At 30.4% G+C, this 21,763-nt stretch overlaps 1 protein-coding gene across 8 annotated transcripts in view; it reads left to right on the plus strand.

Moving 5' to 3' along the window:
• Positions 1 to 21,763, plus strand: part of LOC126739628 (echinoderm microtubule-associated protein-like 2) — a 52,386-nt gene that overhangs the window by 10,022 nt on the left and 20,601 nt on the right. For 3 of the 8 annotated variants that reach the window (XM_050445391.1, XM_050445387.1, XM_050445392.1), the window contains exon 1: positions 20,024 to 20,210. In XM_050445391.1, the coding sequence (XP_050301348.1) occupies positions 20,072 to 20,210 (139 nt within the window). In that variant the 5' untranslated portion in view covers positions 20,024 to 20,071. Of the gene's footprint in view, positions 1 to 8,037; positions 8,154 to 17,890; positions 18,018 to 19,769; positions 19,928 to 20,023; positions 20,211 to 21,763 lie in introns of those variants that run through there. The other 5 variants (XM_050445388.1, XM_050445393.1, XM_050445390.1 and 2 more) reach the window with 4 other exon arrangements.

Below are 21,763 nucleotides of genomic sequence, written 5' to 3' on the forward strand. Positions count from 1 at the left end.
ATTCCAGACATTTGGAGCCATATCGCTTTTTGTCATAGGCAATGAAATCCAAACAAAGAGGTATTTCTTCAAGACAATTAAAATTATACTATTTATTGCTTCCAGTCATATAAGGCATGTGATCCAGACTTTTAAAGTCGTAGAATCATGAAGTTGTGGAGCATTTAGGCTACTACTAGACTCTATTACTTTAAAAAAATACATATTTCATTTATAACTTAAATAGATTTTTCATTTATAGCATTGACCACCACTGATAATAGAGAAGTTAGGAGTTTTGGTCAAAAAAGAATAAAGCAAAAAATAACTAGACGGTTATCGATCGTCTTAGAAATTCTTCACGTATTAAAATATGCAAAAACATATTGAGTATCCCATTTAAATTCTGGAAATTAGAATCGAAAAAAGAATTAAAAACTAGTCATTAAGAGTCAAAATTTTTAATTGTATTTTTTTTCAATGTCAAATGTACAGGTCAGAAAATTGCTACAAAACAACAAATAAATCTCACTTTTATTTACCCTCATTCAAGCATAATAGAATAAAATAAAATAATAAAGCTGGAGGTCAACCGATTGCATCTGTTAGTACGAACCGCAAAAAAGCAGTCCTATTACGGCATAGGTCTGTGAAAAAAACTAGTTTTGTCGCAAACGGATAATGACTAATCATTGCCAGTTAATTATTACACCACTCGAAATAGAAAGTATTTAGTTTGTACTTAGATCAGGTCAACACCAATCTTGACACTAATTAAGAGATGAAGATTTTGTGAAACGATATAAGTGCTATTTTACTGATATTAAGGTTTTAGTGAGATTAAGAGGATCATTCAAATCGTAAAACTCCGATTCAGCACCTCGTTTGTATTTATTTGGGTGTACGGTATATAAAATTTTTAATCAATATATACTTACATACATATTTACCCTTTACTTTCTTAAAAATAGGCCAGATTACATAACAATTCTGTAAGAACTCAATGAAGATGATGCAGATAGAAGAATCGAATTTTTCTAACAATTTATGGAACTACTGCAGAATAATACTGTTAAAACAGAGAATATTCTTGAATTCTGATGAGTCAACGTTTATTCTGAACGGAGAAGTAAATCGACAAAATTTCCGTTATTTGGAATAAGAAAATCCATGTTGGATGAGGCTAGGCCACACTCAACACCCAGAGAAAGTAAATGTTTAGGGCAAGAATTGTACGCAAGCAAGTTATAGGCCCAAGTTTCTTTGAAGTAAATCTAAAATGGAAAAGATATTTACAGTTTTACAAGACGAACTAACTCCAAATCTAACTGCTCTGTTTCCTAATCAAATAGAAGCTGATTTGCCAAATAAAAACATCTAGTTTTAATAAGATGGTGCTCCTCCAACTGTTCGAAACTATCTGAGTACTACTATTTCCAGGACGGATTGGTAGAAAAGGACCTTCTGAATGGCCATCAAGATCTTTCGATCTAACTCTTTAAGATTTTTTCCTATGGGAATATTTAGAATAGAAAGTTTATGTGTCGAGGCCCGCAAAGATCAAGGATTTAAAAAACCAGAATAAGGCATAAGTGTAAATTAATTTCTTCATAAATCGTTAAAAATGTTCAAAACGATTTTCAAGTACGTTTAGGATAATATTAAATGATAAATGGACTACATTCTAAATATTTGTTAAAAAACTTTTTGAGTAAAACAGATTTTATAATTAAAAAAAACGATTATTTTAATTGTCCTGAAAATGGTTAATCACCTAAACTTTAAATTTTGTTGCTATAATGTAATAAAAAATTAGGATTGCTATTTAAAAAAAATTCGTCGATGACTTCATATTTTATTTTTGAGACACACTGTTAACTTTATTTTCAGCCAAAAAGAGCGCTACTAAAACTACTAATCGACAGTTCCAAGGATATTTTGAGAAAAAAAAAGTATATGAGCTACTGAATCTATTTCTAAGTTACAGACTCACATTATATTTTTCTTTTATACATACATACACAACGAAATTAATTTGGTTACGTATAAAATATCAGAGGTTTAGTGGCTTGTAAAACTTAAAGACACAGAACAATTCTATGAAATGTCTTTAACTTAAATTGGCGTTGTTGCTTTTAGCAAGTAAGTAAGTACTATTCGTAGTATACGTGAACATAAAATTTACGACCGATTTCCTTGTGGCTCATGGGAACGAAATTGTTCTCGAAAAGTACACAATGTAAAGGCAGTAAACACTAACCATAAATTTATCGGGGCTCCACTTTCTTTTCGCCTTATCTCTCACGAGAGATTCTTCTTTGTCCACCTACTCACTACAGCAAGTGCCACGTTCTGCTAGGGCAATTAACAACTTTTTTGGAAATAAAAATCGATTTTCTTTTTCCTGTAAATGATACACAGTATTTCTGCAAAGCTGTGAAGAGAAATTGAATACGGGGTATTTTCTGTGATCTCATAGTTATAATTTATTGAGATTAACATAAATACAAAAATCTCATCCATTTAAAACTCTCAACATAAAAAATTTACGAAAAGAAAGAAAAACAGTCACGGTCTTACAACATATTATCGATATTATAAACACCGCACCACTTCTCGAAGGTTAAACGGGAATCTTCTGGAACAGCGCTCTGCCGAGTATATAAGTAGCCGCATCGCCGATGTTTAACTTTACTACCAATGATCAGTTCATGTAGTAAAGTTCGAAATATTGACGTGATATTTAAATGCAGTGAAAATAAACATCTTTATTATAGTAGTCGTGAATAATCGTGTTTTCGTAATGAAGTGAAGTCAATAAATTAGTTGATTATTTTCGATTTGTTAATATGGTTTTAATTCCCTCCTAACGAACCGGAAAAAAACCCTACAATACAATACCTGGCTACAAGTATTTGGCTAGACAATAAGTAGGTATACCAATAAGAGTTTAATGATAGATCCAATCATTATTTGAAGATTTATGGAGACATAAGTGGCGCACCGCACAACGTCTCGAAAGTTAGCGAGAATCTTCTAGAGCAGCGTTCTGCCGAGTATATAAGTAGCCGCATCGCCGATAGTAGCCAGTTCAGTGCAGTAAAATTCGGAATATTGGCGCGAGATTTAAATTTGATATAGTTAAATTAATATTTCTAGTAATAGTGAATGATTGTGTTGTGTAGTATAAGTGTGTAAGTGTAAATAAATTAGTTGACTATTTTCGATTGTTTTAATTCCCACCTAACGAACGGGAAAGCCGTTATATTGAAGCGTTAACCGGGAAAATTCACAGAGCTTGTTATGTAATAAGATATTTGAGAGACGAGTTGTGTTTGAAGACTTTAATAACGTTCTATTATGCATATGTATGTACAATCAACTATTCAGTACAGTTATATATATAATGTAATAAGATAAAGGAATGCAATAGACTTATAATTACCTCACACCAAATGACAACGTTTAAAAGATGTGTATAATCCTTTACCTGAGTCTTAAAAAATTGTCAAGTTATAAAGTATTTAAATCTAGACTTAAACAATTATTGTGTGAAAATCCCTTTTATAACTATATATGACTTACCTCTGTCTTACTAGTGACTGACTGACCTAGAGACTCTAAACTTAGGCCTGTTTTAAATTAGCTATATGAAATTAATTTTTGTTATGATTCTTTGTATGTATTGTACTTATTGTCTATTGATTAACCCTAGTGAATAATATACCTTGAAATTTTCTAAATAATTTATCTTACGAGATCCAGGATTATAGAATAACTATTTGGCAAAAAATTTATATTATCCTTAATAATCCTATTAAAAAAAACCAGCACCGAACATTTTGTTCACGACCTTGGACTTTTTCTTTTCAAGATTTTTAAACCGAAAAATGAAAATATAACTCGTATTTCAATTTGTGATGAGTGAATTGCATGAGCAATGAGCAACCTTTCACACTAATGGCGGAATTACAACTAATAATTCAATATTTAAATAAATAAGAAATAAATGCAGATAATACAATTTCATACGCTCCATCATTGAAAAGAAGAGGAAAATAGTGCCGAATGGAGATCGCAAAAAAACTTAGCAAAACATAATAATGATTGTAATAGCCAATTAGTCAATACGTACTGATGAGTGGTGCAATCATAATCAGCTCATATTCATATACACACCAGACAATAAATCCCTTACCTAAGATTTACTACATGAACAATTCTATTGGTACGAGTTTAAATATGGGTGATTTTGAGATCATGAATGAGTGTGTTTTGTATATATGAATGCTGTTATAAAGCCGCAAAAGTCCATATAAACTCCTTAAACACAGTGCAGCAGAGTTGTCTGTTATATTTGTTACAAGTATTATAGAACTTACCTGTGTTGCTGTGATTTATTAAATATGGTTCAGCTTAAGATATTGAGTGCTAGAAGGAAAACCTTTGATCAACTCTTTGTTTATAAAATTCCTAATAATTGTAGGTATTAAGGCTGAATTATCATCTTTAATTGATTAAGTATCAAGAGAGATTTTAAGACTAGAGTCTTACAGAACACTGTATAGTCTGTAAACAGAGCAATGGCTGCTGATAAACTGTGTGAGGTTGACTATCTTTACTTCATAGTAAGTTGTAGAAAATAATATTTTTGTATAAGATGATACTCGTTATATGTGATATAATAAGTCTTATTTTTTTGTATTTTTGATATCAAGGATTTATATTTGTAATATGAGGGTATTAAATAATTGTTATAAAATAAATTAAAAGTTATATATTCCAAAGAAAAACTTCACAAAATATTTATTTAGTGAACAATAAACGTTTCGGATGTTCTTTAACTGACTTATTTTTTGCAGTAAAAATTGACCGCAATATTTCGCATCGGCAGTGTCCTCGATCGATTTTCAATGCTACACCGTGAATTTCTGCAGAAATTCCTACTGAAATGAAATTAAAGACAATGGCCTCAAGTTACTTTTGCTCCGTCGGTGACGGTGACTCAGGTACTTGGCATTGCCGCATTTGGCTTTACTAAGGATAACCGCCAGACCATTTTTTAGGTACAGATAAGAAATGGTACACAACTTTAATAATTTGACAAAATATTGAAAACATGGCCAGAGTAGTTTAAGTGGTAGAAATGACAGAAATTTCTTTCGAGTTAATTTTAATGGTACTTCTTCAATAGAGCATTCTCGACTTGAGGGTGATGGTCAGTACCAATATTGAAAAGTGACAACGTAGTTACATGCAAGACATTACAGAGTGAGGGAGAATTTTTCGGAAAGATCTAGAAATACGTTTGTTTCTGAGAGGGACAAGTTTTGACGCAAAAAGTAATAAAGCATGAATAAAAGTTTCTAAAAATCGAACCATTTTTTTTGGAAAATAACGAACTTTGAAATACCAATAAAACGATTTAGTTTTACTTGAAAACTTATTGTGTTATTCAACTAGATGATCCAGCTGCTGTCCGCCAACCTTCATACAGTGGTACAGGTTATCTTTAAGCCATTCTGGAATAAAACTTTGCTTTTCAAGTGCCTTCATAAAAAAAATCCAGGGGACATAAATCTGGTGACCGAGCGGGCCACTTCATTGCACCCTTTTGTTCAATCATTTAGCGAATAATGTGGAGGAGCTCTGTCGTATTGGATGATCAGTTTTTGTTCATACAGAATCGATCTCTATAATATTTGTTTGAGGTAGGTCGATGGCATTTTGTAATAAATGCATGTATGTACATATCGCCTGTTTAATTTCCAAAAAGGCATAAAGGAAGTACAGTGAAATTTCTTTTTCTGGGGATGTTTATGTACATGCTTCCTGAAAAATCCTCGGATTGGTATTAGCCCAGTAATGACAATTGTCGCGATTTACTAAAAAATTAAGAAGACACTACACTTATCTGAAAAACACATTAAATTGCACATTACCATCAATCGGTTCGGTTATAATTTCGCAAGATTTTGCCAAAAGGTATCGATCTCATTGACCATGTTACGGTCTTAGTTTAAATCTTTTTGACCAATTTGATCAATTTTCTTCTAGCATTACTGTTATTTTCTGAACCTGTAAAATGCTTTGGTTTTCGTTTAAGTCGTTTTGCAATATCACATTAAACAATTTTTAAATCATCAGTATGGTGCAAGTTATTCCATGAATGTTTTAAAATGCATGCGACTTCAGGATCACGTTCACGATCACCAAGGATCACGTTTATTTTACCTCTTCTCTTCAAGAACTAGTTATATTAGTCCTATAACATCTTAATTTAAGTGTTGTAATTAAATTCTCTTTTTAAAAATAACATCAAGTTTTAATTACATTTTCGGTTGACTATTCTTATCTGAAATTTTTTATTCAAGGTATTAAACTCTTTTTAGATTTTTAATACATATTCTACCACGTAGCTTGCGACACTGGTATAAATAAATAAAACAGATTATTGTCTATATACCGTCGGCTGATTTTTCATTCAAGTCTTTCCTGTCGAGTATTAAACAAAAGAGAATCACATCCGTTCACAAGCTCCTTGCTTCGTTATATTCTAATGGTTTCCTTTACGTACGATCCTATTACAAACGTCTATATATATATATCTATAATGCTCCTTTATTTCTTTTGTTAATTGTCTGCTTTATTGTTTTAGACGTATATTTTGATTTAAACATCTGCAATATTATTTAACAATGATCCTATTTTATTTGTAACACTTAAGTAACCTTTTTTGTCAATTTTAAGGACATCATGGATCCCTAAAAGGTTGCCACAGGCCATAAAACAATCCATTTTCAATGGTAATTTTCAAACGCTAATACCATAAGTATAACTTATAAATTCTCATGGAACTGTCAGGTCTTAGGCCCTTTTTCTCATCCTTTTTTGATGAAATATGCACTGAATGAGCACTTTTGCAACCACTAAGTAAAGCAAGATGGTAAAAAGTCACACGGTCAATGTTTAATCGAATCAGTAGATCTCAGTTGCCGTTGCAGTCATTTGGATCATAACACTTTATAATTAATAGATCCCTATTGCTATTTACCTTTCTATCATACATACTTTTATTGACTTGATTTTCGAAACATATATTACTTTTAAATATACATGACATACTCAACATTTACTATATTTGTAAAGATATTAGCCATGCAATTGGAACGAGTGTCTTGTAGGTTGGTTTATAAAGGGACTTAAGGTGAAATTCACTTAATAAATGTATATTAAATCACTCTTGTGACAAATAATAATGTAGCGTTATTAGCATAATGTATTTTCATTAGGTGTGAATTAAAACAATCGAAAACTATTTAAATTTCGCGCCAATATTTTGAACGTTACTTCTCTGAACTGACACCTAACTACTGTCACCGATGTGGCTCCTTATATACTCGGCAGAACGCTGTTCCGGAACATTTCCGTGAACCTTCGAGACGTCGTACGGTGACAACTTTCTGGTTTAAGTTACCAGAGTACGATTGTCTCTGTATATTTATTTATATAGTGAATTTCAACCCATTTATAATATTTCCATATAATTTAAACTCTGCTTGTAAAGTATCTCTAACCCTCACATCTGTAACACTTTCTATACATGACTATAATGAATATATTGTAAAAACATTAACTAACTATAAATCATATTAGCGGATGCATCAACTCTACTTATTCTTTCACCAACCACTAAAAGTGTGTTTTATTTATAGGTTCTTATGTCAAATATTAATTTATTTTTAAAACCTTGTAGAACTCTTAAAACAGCTACCTTTAAGCTGAATGAACAATTTATGCATTAAATTAATATTAATTCGCCATTATGCATTATTCTTATGGATACGTTATACATAACCGCTAAAGGCCAAGAAAAAAAATATCGGAATCAAGATCAAACTGTAACGTATACGGTGGTACAGTTAAATGTTAAATTAAAGTCATCAATAAATATTAAATATCGGGGTCAGACGATATATCACCGATATATGGAGTAGCGTAACACACCTGGTTTGCTCATTCTCGTGTATGTTATTGATATATATTTTTTTATTACAGGAATTCCATGGTAAAATGAACATTTCTGTAGTGCATTTCTATGGTGGACGTACGCTATAGGCCGTTCAGCAACATGCATCTAAACGGGGATTCAATGGAGAGTCCAGATGAGAGCCGTAAGTTCGAAGTATTTGCATCTTTTAATTTTCAGTTGCATTTTTGTCATTTTTTTTTTACGCTGTTTGATTTAAATATGGAAAATACATTTATGTAAGAAATAATTTTATAGTATCCGTAAGAAGGCATTTCATCAACTTATATGATTATGAGATTACTTCCTAAAACCTTAAAAAGTGCTTATTTCTTGAAAAAAACTGACTGAATATTATATAAAAATTAAGATGACACCGGCAAAAAATGTAACCTTAGTCAAGAGTGTAATACGGTCAAAATAATATGCAAATTTATTCAAATTATCTTTGGTACTGAGTTTGACCTTGTACAGTGGACCGCTTGGTTTAAGCGTTGGTTGTGAAGAAAATATCATTGAAATAGAGAGTAATTTTTACAGTATATACATATTATATACTTTATAAATCATATTATATCTAGTTATTGATTGAGATCGTACTTTTATTCTGGCAAGAAATATCCATGAAAATAATCAAGCCATTCAATAAGATAATAGCTAGCATTACAATAGGATACTGGGATTACTGATATTCATTTTTGTTGTTTTTTGTTAACGGATAAACTGGATAAAATTTGACAAAAATATATTTCTATCGTCTTATAAATAAATGGTGATATAAAACTCATCCAAAGCATCTCAATATACTTCAAAATTGCCTAGACAATTTGTATTGTAAATTATTTCATATGAACTAAAAGCTCGACAAGTCAGGAAATAGGAAATTCACAGTAAAAATGATCTTAAAGCCTTTTTTAATAGCAAGTAAATATTCCATTTGAAGTATTCGAAAATTTAGCCAATTCCAGGACAAAAGTTTCTCACAAAATATTAAAAAACAGGATTATATAGTTAAATTAAATTTAAAGTAAAGATTATTTTTCTCTCAAATTTTGTATATATGAAAACCCTCACAGCGGTTACCAAAATTGTACAAGGAGTTCTTCCAGAAGTCGTTTGAGAAATATGTATTTTTTCGGTAGAAGACCTGCAATAACTTGGGTAAGATTCAACAAGAACATAGGAAAACACTATTTCCAGTCGAGCCAAACACTACTTAGGAAATGAAACGATGATATAGAAAAAGGTGAAAGAGTCGAGTTCTCATTTATATATCCCTATCTCAGTTTAAAAATTAAAAGAGGATGGGAATAAAGTGATGTTTTTCAAGTATAGTAAGACACATTACGCCAGAAAAACACTATTTCCACTCGAGTCAATCACTATTTAGCAAATGGAACCATGATATAGAAAAAGATGAAAAAGTCGAATTCTCATTTAAATATCCCTATCTCAGTTTAAAAATTAGAAGAGGATGGGAATAAAGTATTGTTTTTAGAGTATAATTAAACCCATTAAGCTAGAAAAACAGTATTGGGTAGAATTTAACAAGAATAGGATATCGAAAGTAAAGATTTCAAAAACTCATAGTCTTCATCTAGTGAAATTATATTTAATCAAAGTAAAAGCAATTTCTTGATTCGATTGTGCCAATATTCTGTTGAAAATCAGAAGGTATGAATACCCCAAATATTCATGCTTCGATAAAACATGGAGATGCATCTAGTTGATCTCTTTCATTTAGAACTTTGTAAACTTTAGAGAGATTAGCAAGATCAAAAATTAGTTATGCAAAATAACCAAAGCTCCATGCTGAAATTTCAAATCGAATTTTAGAGAAAATTTTCGAGAAGTTATATAGATTTAGAATAACAAAACAAAATTTCAATTCAAGGATCATGTAAGGAGCTGCTGTTTTGCATATTCATTGTTATTAACCTTAAGGCATAATGGCATTTGTTTTTAATAGTTTTTCATCACATGTTTAGCCTCGTTAAGTAGGTAATCCATTTTCAAATGACCCATTATCAAATTTTGCACGTACTTAATTAGGCTATTAAATTTACTGCTATTTAAAAAAATATAATAATTTATCCAAAAAACATAATTGCTTTAGCTCTCTTTCCTATCAATGTTCACAAATTGAGATTTGCGGCATATCAACCGAATATCTTAAATTAGCAACAAAAAAAAAACAATAGGTTCCTCAGATAAATCCTAATCAATTTAATCGTGAAATCCCCAATTAGTTACGCAGGTATTGTAAATTAACGCTTTTAAAACAGCTGGAAAATAAAAAATAAAACAAATTGACATTGAATATCTTGGTATTTATAAACATGCCCAATGATGTCATATTTGGTTTTGTATTTTGCAGCATGGTAATAAAAACTATTTAAATAGTTGAATGTCAATACAAGTATTACTCTTGCATAACAAATCAGAATTACGTACTAATAGAAGCCGCTTTCTTGAATTTTAAAACATTTTAATTTTGGTATATAAATTTTAAGGTGTTTATAGTGCATATCAATAGTGTACTAATTAATGTTTTTTTAAATCCGTAGGCATCGAACCATTCAGAGATTAACAGCGAGTACATTTTTATGACATAATTATTACAATAAAGTTTTGTTGCGCCCACTTAAATGTTGTAATTTGATGTAAATTTTAACAGAGGCGCCTCCTGTAATTCTTGATTTAACGGTTTTTTTTTTAAATTCCGATTACTCGTTTTGATGACATGGTAACTACATTATAATTTATTTTATATTTTAAATAAATTATTGTATTAAGCTTTATAAGAGATACTTCTAAACTGCTTATAAAATAATTTTAATGCTGAAGCCTGAAAACTGTTAAGCCTTTGCTGACAATCAATAATAGAGTTTACTGATGTTTTCCAACAGAATGGCGCGAGCGTCCTTAGCAACTGAAATTAATAATTAGTATATGCATATAGAGGCTCTTAGTATATAGTGTGTGATACTATATAAAATAGTTGGGCCAAACCTTAAGAGGCACTTTATGTCAAAATATTGCTTTAGACCCCAAAATGATATTTTTATTAAATAACTTATTTTTTAAGCAATTTATAATGTGGATTTTTTATTTCGAAGAGTGCACATCTGATTTTGTTGGCACCTTAGTTTGGTTTAAATAGCCATGCATTTGAACTTTTCTTAGGTGCAAATATGATTGATCGGTCATTTTGTTCTTTAAAAAGACTTACTTGGTCTCTAAGAGATTCTGTGTTGAAGATATTTACCCTTTAATTAGCTCTTTTTAAATAAAATATTCTATTTTTTAATTGTCATCTTTTTTTCAAGGAAAAATATTTAAAAAAACAACTCGGTAATTGGGCATAATTTATTTAAATGCTATAATTTACTTTTTTTATGAGCGACAACATGCAAGTTTTTTCCTATGAAGGAAAAAAGTCGTATAAAAGACTAGTTCTGTGTAGTTTAAATTAGACAAAATATAAAGGGATGCATAAGAACATAATCAGTAACAACTCCTTTCTCAAATTAGTTCACTAAGCAGCCACCATTTTTAAGTACATCCAATGTTCCGTCAAAATAATGTTCCTAATTTATCTACTGTGAAGGAAATAACCGAAAACCAAGAAGGTAATGAATGCAGCAACGGTGAATGGCGAACGTTATCTTGCTATGATATGCAGGCTTATCATCGAAGCGAGCTCAACATTGAAGTATTGAAAGCCGAAATTAGACTCTTTATCAGTGAAATACCACTACATGAATGCAATACGTTATTGAAATTTTCGTCAAAAGGGTACAGTTCCAAGCACAGCTAAGCACAAATGGAGAAGATTGGACATGATCCAATTTAAAGCATTAAGGGTGGTGTTAAAAAGCATGAAAAGCACTCCCACCTCGTATCAGCCATTGGCCATTGGCCTACAGAAGAAATTGGCTCTGTACCAAAATAGCCCTCAGGGATGAAGCAACTATAGAGATCCTTGAGGGATTTTATGGAACATTTATATAGGACTCAACAATCATGGATTTGGCTAGGTAAACATCATAGAAAACATGGATAAGCTGCCCTACTTTGAACAATCATATTCCAACCAGATAAAAACCCTAAACTGGACTGGTGAATATATTTACACAGATGGCTACCTGGATACATAATAAAAAAAACTGGAAATTGCAACAAGACACTAACAAAGGCCTCATAATGTTGGTGTCACTAAGTGTTAGTAAACGCATGATAAAAATTGAGATCAATGCAAAAACAAATATGACAACACTACAAATAAAGAAGAAACTTAGCGAACTAAAGCAGCTACATATCGTATCACTTATATTAATTACATGTAAATTAGCCTTGGAGGGCAGAACATGTGAGCAATGGCTCAATAGGAACCTGCATCACACTGAACTACACAAGAAATCTAAAGAATATATATGACGGAAATGGCAAAACACACCAGCTCACCTAAATAGGATTGGGGTCACAGACAACTTCTTGTGTACATATGGGGAACCAGGAGAGCTTACATAAAATAAAGAAGTCTACACAGAATTAGTCAGAACATTGGGAGGCCCAGTAAACATGCAGGCAATACTTCTGGATCCGACTGCAAACTGTAGCACGGCTTCTTATGGGGCACCTTTCAAAAAATGACATAAGATTGTGAAGAAGAGTGATGAAAAGATATAGAACTGCGACCTCACCGATAGTGAGACAGAGGTTATAAGGTAAATTAAGAAGAGGTGTAACATGACGATTTTCATGTTTGCCAAGGCAAGAGGCTATCGGAGCAAACCAGAAGAACTAGAAGAAGATCTACTCTATTAAAGTAGCATAAGCTACTTTTTAATACAAGTACCTTTTACCAAATTAACTTTCTTTCATCTGCAATTTTGACTCACGGAGTAATCATGTGATTTGTAAAAATTCACATTTTTTACAAATAACCCTATAAATTGGAAACCAATAAAGATTTTGGAATACTTTAAAGGGATTAAGAATGAGCATCAAATTTATAGCTTCCGAGGTTTTATTTTTATGGGATATTTTGAAAAAAAAATGTTTTATATTTATCTTATATAAGTTAGTAATTTGAGGCCTATTCTGTACACAGAACTTCGCCAAGAAAAATTACAGTGTTAAAAAGCAAATATCTCCAAAGTGATAGTTCTGGATGACGATAAGTACGATAAAATTATAAGGGTTTCCATTTTAGAAAAATGAAAAAAAAAGTAACGAAACAACAATAATATTTTATAATCTTTCATGAAAGTGTCCATAGTCACGCGTTAATTTCATCAATTTACAAAGTAAATTTGGTCATTTCATTTGCGTTTTTGCGTCTAGTATTGATCCAATCATAAAATTATTTAGGAGCAAATTTAGGCTGAATATTATTTCATCTATTTTGAAAATTTACTGAATTCTCTTGGAAATATAGCTATTGAAAGCTTGTGGATGTTTAGGATCATTTTAGTATGTGTTATTTAGGATCATATTTAATTTGCAAAAGAACTGAGATTTGTGGGTTCCTTGTATTAAATCCGTTAAAAATGCAGTAAATTTCCATGCAAACCAAGATATTAAAATATAAACTTAAAAAAAGTAAAATAATTTTAGTCCCTGTATGTCATATATTATAATAAAAAATAACAATGATACAAATCTGAAAAATTAATATAAAATTTCTATAGTAAAGTAAAAAAATGATTTCCCGTGAATGATGGGCCCAATAATATAAACACAATAAAATCAATAAATAGCCAATAAGTAACAGTAAAGGTAAAAAAGGTGCGCCCAAGTTGACAATCTTATAAACATACAGAAGTTCTTCACGTCCACATCAGGATCGATTAAAGAAAGTTTAATTAAATGTTTTTTTTTAATTCATACTCGTTTTGTTTGTTAACTGCGGTTAATTAACCATATTATCGCTTAATAAGTGCGTGTGTAAAAGGAAAGTAATTGACCACCGGGAAATAAGAAAAGAGGATGAAAAAAATCGAAAGTGAAATGCTCGGGTTGCGTTTGTTGTTTATTTTTTGGAGCTAAGGAGATACGTTTAATCAATACCTTATATTAATAAGAATTATGCGTAAAGTCCGGTTTACTTTTTTCCTGTTATATCCGTTTTCGGACATTAATTATTATTACGGATACGTAATATTAATACAAGAAGTCATTTTCTCATCACAACTGTTCCGTCCATTTAATACTGATAACTGTATAATATAATTTGCAAAACTTACTTTGTTCTACAAGTGATTATTCTTAATTTACCATATTGTTACCTTAATCGTCTTGAGAACTTAAGATCATCAGCCTTGACGGTAAGCTTTTGAAGAAGCAAGAGCAATCATCATACCGTCAATATTTTTTACGCTATTTAAACACTCCCACAGAAAAAAAGTCTTATTTATTTAAGATCCCACATATTTATCTGGATATATTAAAAATCCTTGTATTTCGTGTAAAATTAGAATCTGACGAATCTTCACAAGTATATTTGCGGTGTTGTTACTTAATATTTGGGTGTGTGACAAAATAAAATTTTATTAGTGATTTATTTTTTTAGTTTAAAGTTTTCCCTTTTAAGTTTTCATTGTAATAAGATTAATATTATATACTGTAGATATCCCGTAAACCATAAAATGCTTTTCAGTTGTATTTTACGAAGCCATTTTCGATGTAGTAGTTTATTAGATAAATTATTACTTAATTAAATTAAAATTGTATTTTTTATTATTATTTTAAAAAAATAGCGTTTTTTCCGTTTGTTAGGAGTGAATTAAAACAATCGAAAATAGTCAGCTAATTTAATTACATAGTTCACTACAAAAACACAATCACTCCCGTCAACTAGAGATATTTATTCTTACACTATTTATAACTGTTTAGATTGGCGATGCTGCTCCTTATATACTCGGCAGAACGCAGTTCCGGAAGATTCCCGCTAACCTTCGAGACGTCGTGCGGTGTGCTATTTGTGTTTTCTGAAATGACGGAGAATCAACTGTTTCTCGTTGTTTATATCGAATTTCATCGTGTTGTTCTTGTAAATGTTCCATTTCTTCGCACTATTTCTTCAGCCGCTTATTTTTTATCGCTTTTATTGCTTTATTGTCTCGTCCCCCTTGGTTTCTATATTTTTTTAAACGTTGCTATTATTTCGTCTTTTATTTTTCCTTTTTACTATTTTGTTTGTATCTCCATTTTTCCGGTATTTATCATCTTTTTCTACATGTCATTCCATGCGTAATCAAGAGTGATCTTCGCAGTTGGTTGTGATGTGACTAAGGTCGTTAACGCTTTATTTAGTGTTTGCTCACTTTCCTTTTGATGATTCCTTATTCTATAATTCTAAGGTCTATTTGGTTTCTAATTATATGGGTTCTCCACGCCTTGGTAGCAGTCAAATAAACATTTTAATTGCATTAAGGTGAGGAAAAATAAATAAACATAGATAAAAGACGTGGCACACCGCACGACGTCTCGAAGGTTGGCGAAAACCTTCCGGAACAGCGTTCTGCCTAGTATATAAGGAGCTGCATCGCTGATAGTTGTCAGTTCAGTAAAGTAAAGTGCTGGATATTGGCGCAAGATTTAAATAAATGTAAATTAATACAGTAAAAATAAATATCTCTAGTGATTGTGAGTGATCGTGTTTTGTAGTGTAAGTGTTGTTATGGTCTGGTTTATTTGGAATGTCATATTTAAAATTTCTCATATGACTTGCAGTATAATATATTCATGAAACTCTTGGTAATATTATAATTATTTTTTTTTATTGGTACTTGTTTATTAATAATCAGAAATAGAGCAAAAATGCTACATCCTGCTTTGCTGATTTTTCTTGCATATATTTTTGTGTACCTTGTCCTTCGTTTTCTTTACTTCTGTAGGTCTGATTATTGTTGTTGATTCTTGGTTGATTTTCTCATCTTGCTCTTTGAACATTTTATGTCTGTTTGGTGCCAGCAATATCGAAAGGAAGTTCATGAAAAACTATAATATGGTAAGTTTTCCCGATAAAAAAGAGGAATTTTTTATCAGAAAGGTTAGAATTGGCAGAATAAATGATCTTTAATCAAAAAGATATCAAGAAATACGATACAATCGCGCATAATTTAAATAAACTTTCTTATCAATTTCGATTTAGTGTCTGTATGTAACTTAGTATCTACAGGTTTATAGCGCATGTGTGTACCAAATATCGATTCTTAAAGGTATTGCTACTGTTTTCAAAAAATGTCAAATGATGCTAGTATCGATACCACTATCCCTAGTTATGTAAACTAAACAGTCATTGATTATTTTTGCATTGACGATCGAAGTGACAGTTGACTGATGGGTTTCAACCTAAGGCCGATTGTGGACGTTGCCGTTACTCCGTTTTTAAAGTCATAAGTTTATCCCATTTGATGTTTGTTCTGAAAGATTTTAGACCGTTTTCAGTTCGTTGTGGGTTGTAATTGTAACGGCATGGGTCTTTAGAATTTTTGGAAATTTAACTCTTCATAGGAGATAAAAGTACTTAAATTTCATTTGGAAATTCGGTATAAGTGGTCTGTTTGGAACCGTAATTTCGCTCGAAAGGGGATTTTATAACAACCTCCAAGGGTTTATTTAAGATCAAACCCATTGCGTCAAATACCCAGTGGCAAAAATTGCATCAGATATACAAGCAGTAGCTAATTGAATAAATTTAGATTCCTGAATTTGGGATTACGTAACATTGGCAGCAAACGTAACAGTGTGTAAATAAATTAGTTAGACTATTTTCGATTGTTTTAATTCACACCTAACGAACAAGAAAAACTACAATATAAAGACATCAAATATAACATTCTAAAAATTAAGTTAAATTAAGGTTTAAAATATCCCTATAACTTCAAGCCTGTAACTTTACTACCCTTTTCATGTTCCCTTATTCGATTGTTACGTCATTTTATTTCCCTTAAATCGCTCCCTGGTCACGTCACGATTTTTGCCAACGCAGTTGTTTTTCGTTCTATCAAAACAACCGGACCACTTTGTGATATTTTGTTTTTAGTGAATAAGAATTTATTTGTGTAATTAAGTATAAGTGAGTGCCAGAAATAATCAGTAATAATGATGATATATTTAACCGAAATTTTAAATCACTTAATACGTTATTGGTAGCACGCACACCTATTTATTATTTTTGACGTTCATCCTTCATAATTAGGTGGCTTATTATTGTTTGAATTTAATTATTTAAATTTTGGTATGCAGGATGAGGTTGCTGACGCAAATAAGCAAAATACGAAAATATTCTTTTGTTTGGGAGTCTAATATAATAGTAATTAATTTCAGTTAATCAGGATTTATTTTTTTTGAATACATAACATATTGTTGGGAGACAACCCTAAAAATTAACCATATAGGCAAGTTTATGTGCGCAGTTGCTATTATTAATTGTTTATTTAAGTTCTCTCTTGGGAGTCATATTGACGGTAAAAACTAAACGGGTTTATAACTGCATTTATCGTTTTTAGGAGATTCTCATCGGGTGTCCAATTGCCAATTATTATTATTATTACAATGACATACGCAAAAACCCAGTTTACAGTTAAGCATTTTATTAACAATTTAAATTAATTAAATGCGATTACAAAGGAAAAGATTCGCGTCAATGGTTTTAAATGCGAATTAAATTGTACCTTCTACACTTGTTATGGAGGATGAGGGTCAAAAAACTATATCTGTTAAAGTATCAAAATTACATTAAAATTTTAGAAACTTTTTAGGCCTAACAGTTTGTTATTTCGCTATACCAAACAATTTAAATACGTAAGGCTCATTATGAGCGTGACTAATGACCATCATAATTTAATAATAAATAATAATTTTACGATTTAAAAAAATATTAACATGAGTGAAAGTGCCGATGAACTATCGAAGTCGGAAGACATTTCGTTGTTGTTGAATAGGAGCTATCAAGATGGAGACAGTCCCAACTTTAACGAGACATATAACGCATGGCGTAAGTATTATTCTAAATAATCATAATTATAGAAATTATTATATTTAATCAATATTATTATATTATTTCTATAGAAATCCGCAAAAGCGTGCTGTCAATAGTAATGTCTAAAAAATTTCCTACCTATAGAGACCACAGGGTTCCTTATTAAAGAACACTGTTTCATTTGCTACTTGTTTTGTCAACATGTTAAAAGAAATATTTTATATATATATATATATATAATAGATCTACAATAGATAGGAAGCATTTTATCGATGAAATTGTAATAGAATTTAGTTCACTTTTTCCTTCTTTATAGGATATCATAATTTCATATTTATTTTCCTCCTGTATATTTTATTTTTGTATAGTATACTCTATTCAGGTATATGTACAGGCTTGACTTTCTGTATAATGTACTTTAACCAAATCAGGTATCAAGTATATTAAAAAAAAACTGCCTGCATAACCAAAAGTTATATTTTAATCTTTAATCTGCTACATAAAAATAAAATACATAGTATGGCATTTAATATTTTATTAAAAAGCAATAAACTAAAATTAAAAACCAAAACAAAAGCAAAAAATAAGGATAATATTACAATAATAGTGCTGGTATGAGGTACGAGTATTGTTGGCAAATAAACATGTTTAAGATTATGCATTCACATATGAGTGGGAATATAAACATATACAATGTAAAAATAAAATCATACAAATAAAATCTTAAGCTAAAGGTAAATAAATAATAAAACATGAGTTGAAATAAAATATTAAAACATAAAATGAGTTAAAATTTAATAAAATCAGAACACAAACACACAATAAAATTTAGGTAAAATAAATAATAAATAAAACTTAAAATGACATAAAATAATTTAAACCTATAAAATAAAACGTATAATGATATAACACAGAATATAAAATTAATAACACAGAATAAAGATAAAAAAGACAAATACTAAATCTCTAGAACAAATTTTCTCAAGAACCTAGTTAAACTCGTTAAAACTATCACAGGATTTAAGACTAGCCTGCAACCTATTGAATTCTATTAAGCCCCTATATAATATTGACTTAAGCAACTGAGTTGTATTACATCTGTCAACTAGGAAATCTGTTTAGTTGCGAGTATGATAATTGTGAACATCACTAAAAATTGTCAATTTATCACAGATATAGTCTGGTAGCAGATGATGTTTTAATTTTAAAATAAACAGATAAACATTAAACATAATTCTTTGGTTCACAGACAACATACCTAGGACGTTTATTGAAATTTTCACTTTTTTTTTATAAGTGGTTCTTTATATAGAGACTTTATATGATTCCTAAAAGACTGGATTACAGGAATGATATAAAATTTTAAAAAATTGAACAATTTTCTTATTAAAAGAGAACATGACAATGGCATATTTTTTTAGGAGCCATAGATCTCATATTTTTTTTTATACTCCAAGACAATTCAAGTGAAGATAGTCAATAAAAAAAGAAAATATGAGTAATTTATTATAATTTGTAAAAGCGCTTGATAATTTTTGAAGCAACAAAGGACATGATTTGCGTAAGAAAACTATATAAAAAAATATTTAAAAAATACGATACTAAAGGCAGGCACACATTTTTTGTATAAAATAATAATTTATGTCATATTATTTGTAAAAAACCATTGATCAACTGAAATCCAAAAATTATCATATTTGATAATATTGCATTTCATTAGATCGCGACCTTTGTGATAATTTGCCTGGATTAATCATACATTTCCAATCAGACCGCGCTTATTGTATAATTTACCATGTAACACTTTAGTTTGTAGATTTTTAGGTTAGTTTTAGTGAATATGTTTAAAAAATACAAGCAAAAACCGGATATCAACTTGGATTTATATAGAACAGCTTTACAGAACTCTTTAGAAAATGCTTATCGTAAGTTTGGAAGTACTGATTTTGATTTATTCCTATCTTATACCAGAACCTCCCTATTTTCTGTATGCTTAGGTTACCACATGCCATTTATTGTCAATAAAACATAAAAACCACAAATTTATAGCGATAAATTCATAATTCCATATGCCACATATCAGCCATATACCGAAATTTCATTTAATTCAGGCAACTGTATCTCCTAGAGAGAGGGCAGTGTGTCCTCCGGTCGATGTAAAGCTAGTTCAGAGTCAATATTTTGTTAGAGATATTTGTTATGCTAAAGGTAAAATTTATATTTATGTTTATATTAGTTTTCGTGTTTACTAAATTTAAGTAAAGCAGTATTTAGGTGCTTAGGTAGAACCTTTAATTTAACGAGTTTTACCACTTCACCTATACGTTACCATCTTCAGAAGAATAAAGCTGCTGAGTTGGTGATCTTTTCCTGATTTCTTTAATACTATATTTTTGTGAAAGTATTCGTTTTTTATTTTTGTATTTCTTTTAAAATGTTGTCGTGTATTGTTTGGTTTTTCTTGAAGTATTGATTCTCAGATTAGTCTTCGATCGAGAAGGCCATTGATTGAAGATGGCTCCACCATAGCTGCTCCATGATGCTAAATATACCTATATTCCTACAATGCTTAATACTAAAATTTATTAAATATTTTGAATAAATTAACCAGTAAGTTAATTGTAAAATACCAAATCTGAAAAAATATTGGGTTGTTCATAAGTTAAGAGTGAATTAGACAATTGAGATTATCTGCTCAATTTGTTTACCAAACAGGTTCGGTAAAAGGTAATAGATCTGTAAATTATGAGTTTTTTGGAGTTTCTTCGGTTACCCATTCTTGCATTTAAAATATGCGCCTATTTCAACTCCATCAAATTTATGTAGTTATAAGACTTTAGTTATCTTCCAGCTCGAAATTATGGTATATTTAATGCAAGTTTCAAAAATAAATATAACATTTCTTAAGTTCCATTATTGTAAATGCGTTTTGAAGGACAAAAATTAAATATCATAGCTTGCAATAATATAATTTAAATTAGTATAAATATTCGATATAAGTCGATGTTATCTTTTTCCTACTCGTAGTCTTCCTTTATTAATATAGATATCCGCAAGAAAGAATTACCCAAAACGTGCATTCATTTTAAAATCAACATATTGAAAGTTTAAGCCATTTTCATTAATTTTTTTAGTAGCAATCGTATTTCTCAGTAACAATGGCTATTCTTTACTTTATTCAGATTCGTCACATTTTACTCGCCTAAGATCTTTAAGTCGATTCTAATCTACTCTTCAAGCGACCATATAATTGCTGTATATAAGTAAATTAAAAAGGGTACGAAGGCTTTAAGGTATTGTGGCGTTTTTACTTTTCGTCACCATCACTCACGACTACGAGAAATATTTATTTTTACTGTATTTATTTACAACTATTTAAATCTCGCGCCAATATTCCGAACTTCACTTAACTGAATTGACAACTGACGGCGATGCGGCTCGATGCTATACTCGGCAGAACGCTGTTCCGGAAGATTCTCGCCAACCTTCGAGACATCGTGCGGTTTGCCGGAGTAACGGAGAATCAGCTGGTTTCTCGGTGTTTATATAGCAGTATCGTTACAGTATGTAAGCCTTTTAAACTCTGGAGTACTGAAAGTACTTAATTGGATACAGTATACATATAATACATCATATCCGTAAAAAGAGTAAATTGAAAGAAGAAAATTTAACTCAGATTTGTTACATCAGGTGCATTAGTCACAATAATAGACCAAAAAACTTCACAACCTTTTTGGAAAATTCGTAAATATATGGAGATG

The sequence above is a fragment of the Anthonomus grandis genome, chromosome 8, assembly GCF_022605725.1.
Source record: "Anthonomus grandis grandis chromosome 8, icAntGran1.3, whole genome shotgun sequence".
NCBI classification, from domain to species: Eukaryota; Metazoa; Arthropoda; class Insecta; order Coleoptera; family Curculionidae; genus Anthonomus; species Anthonomus grandis.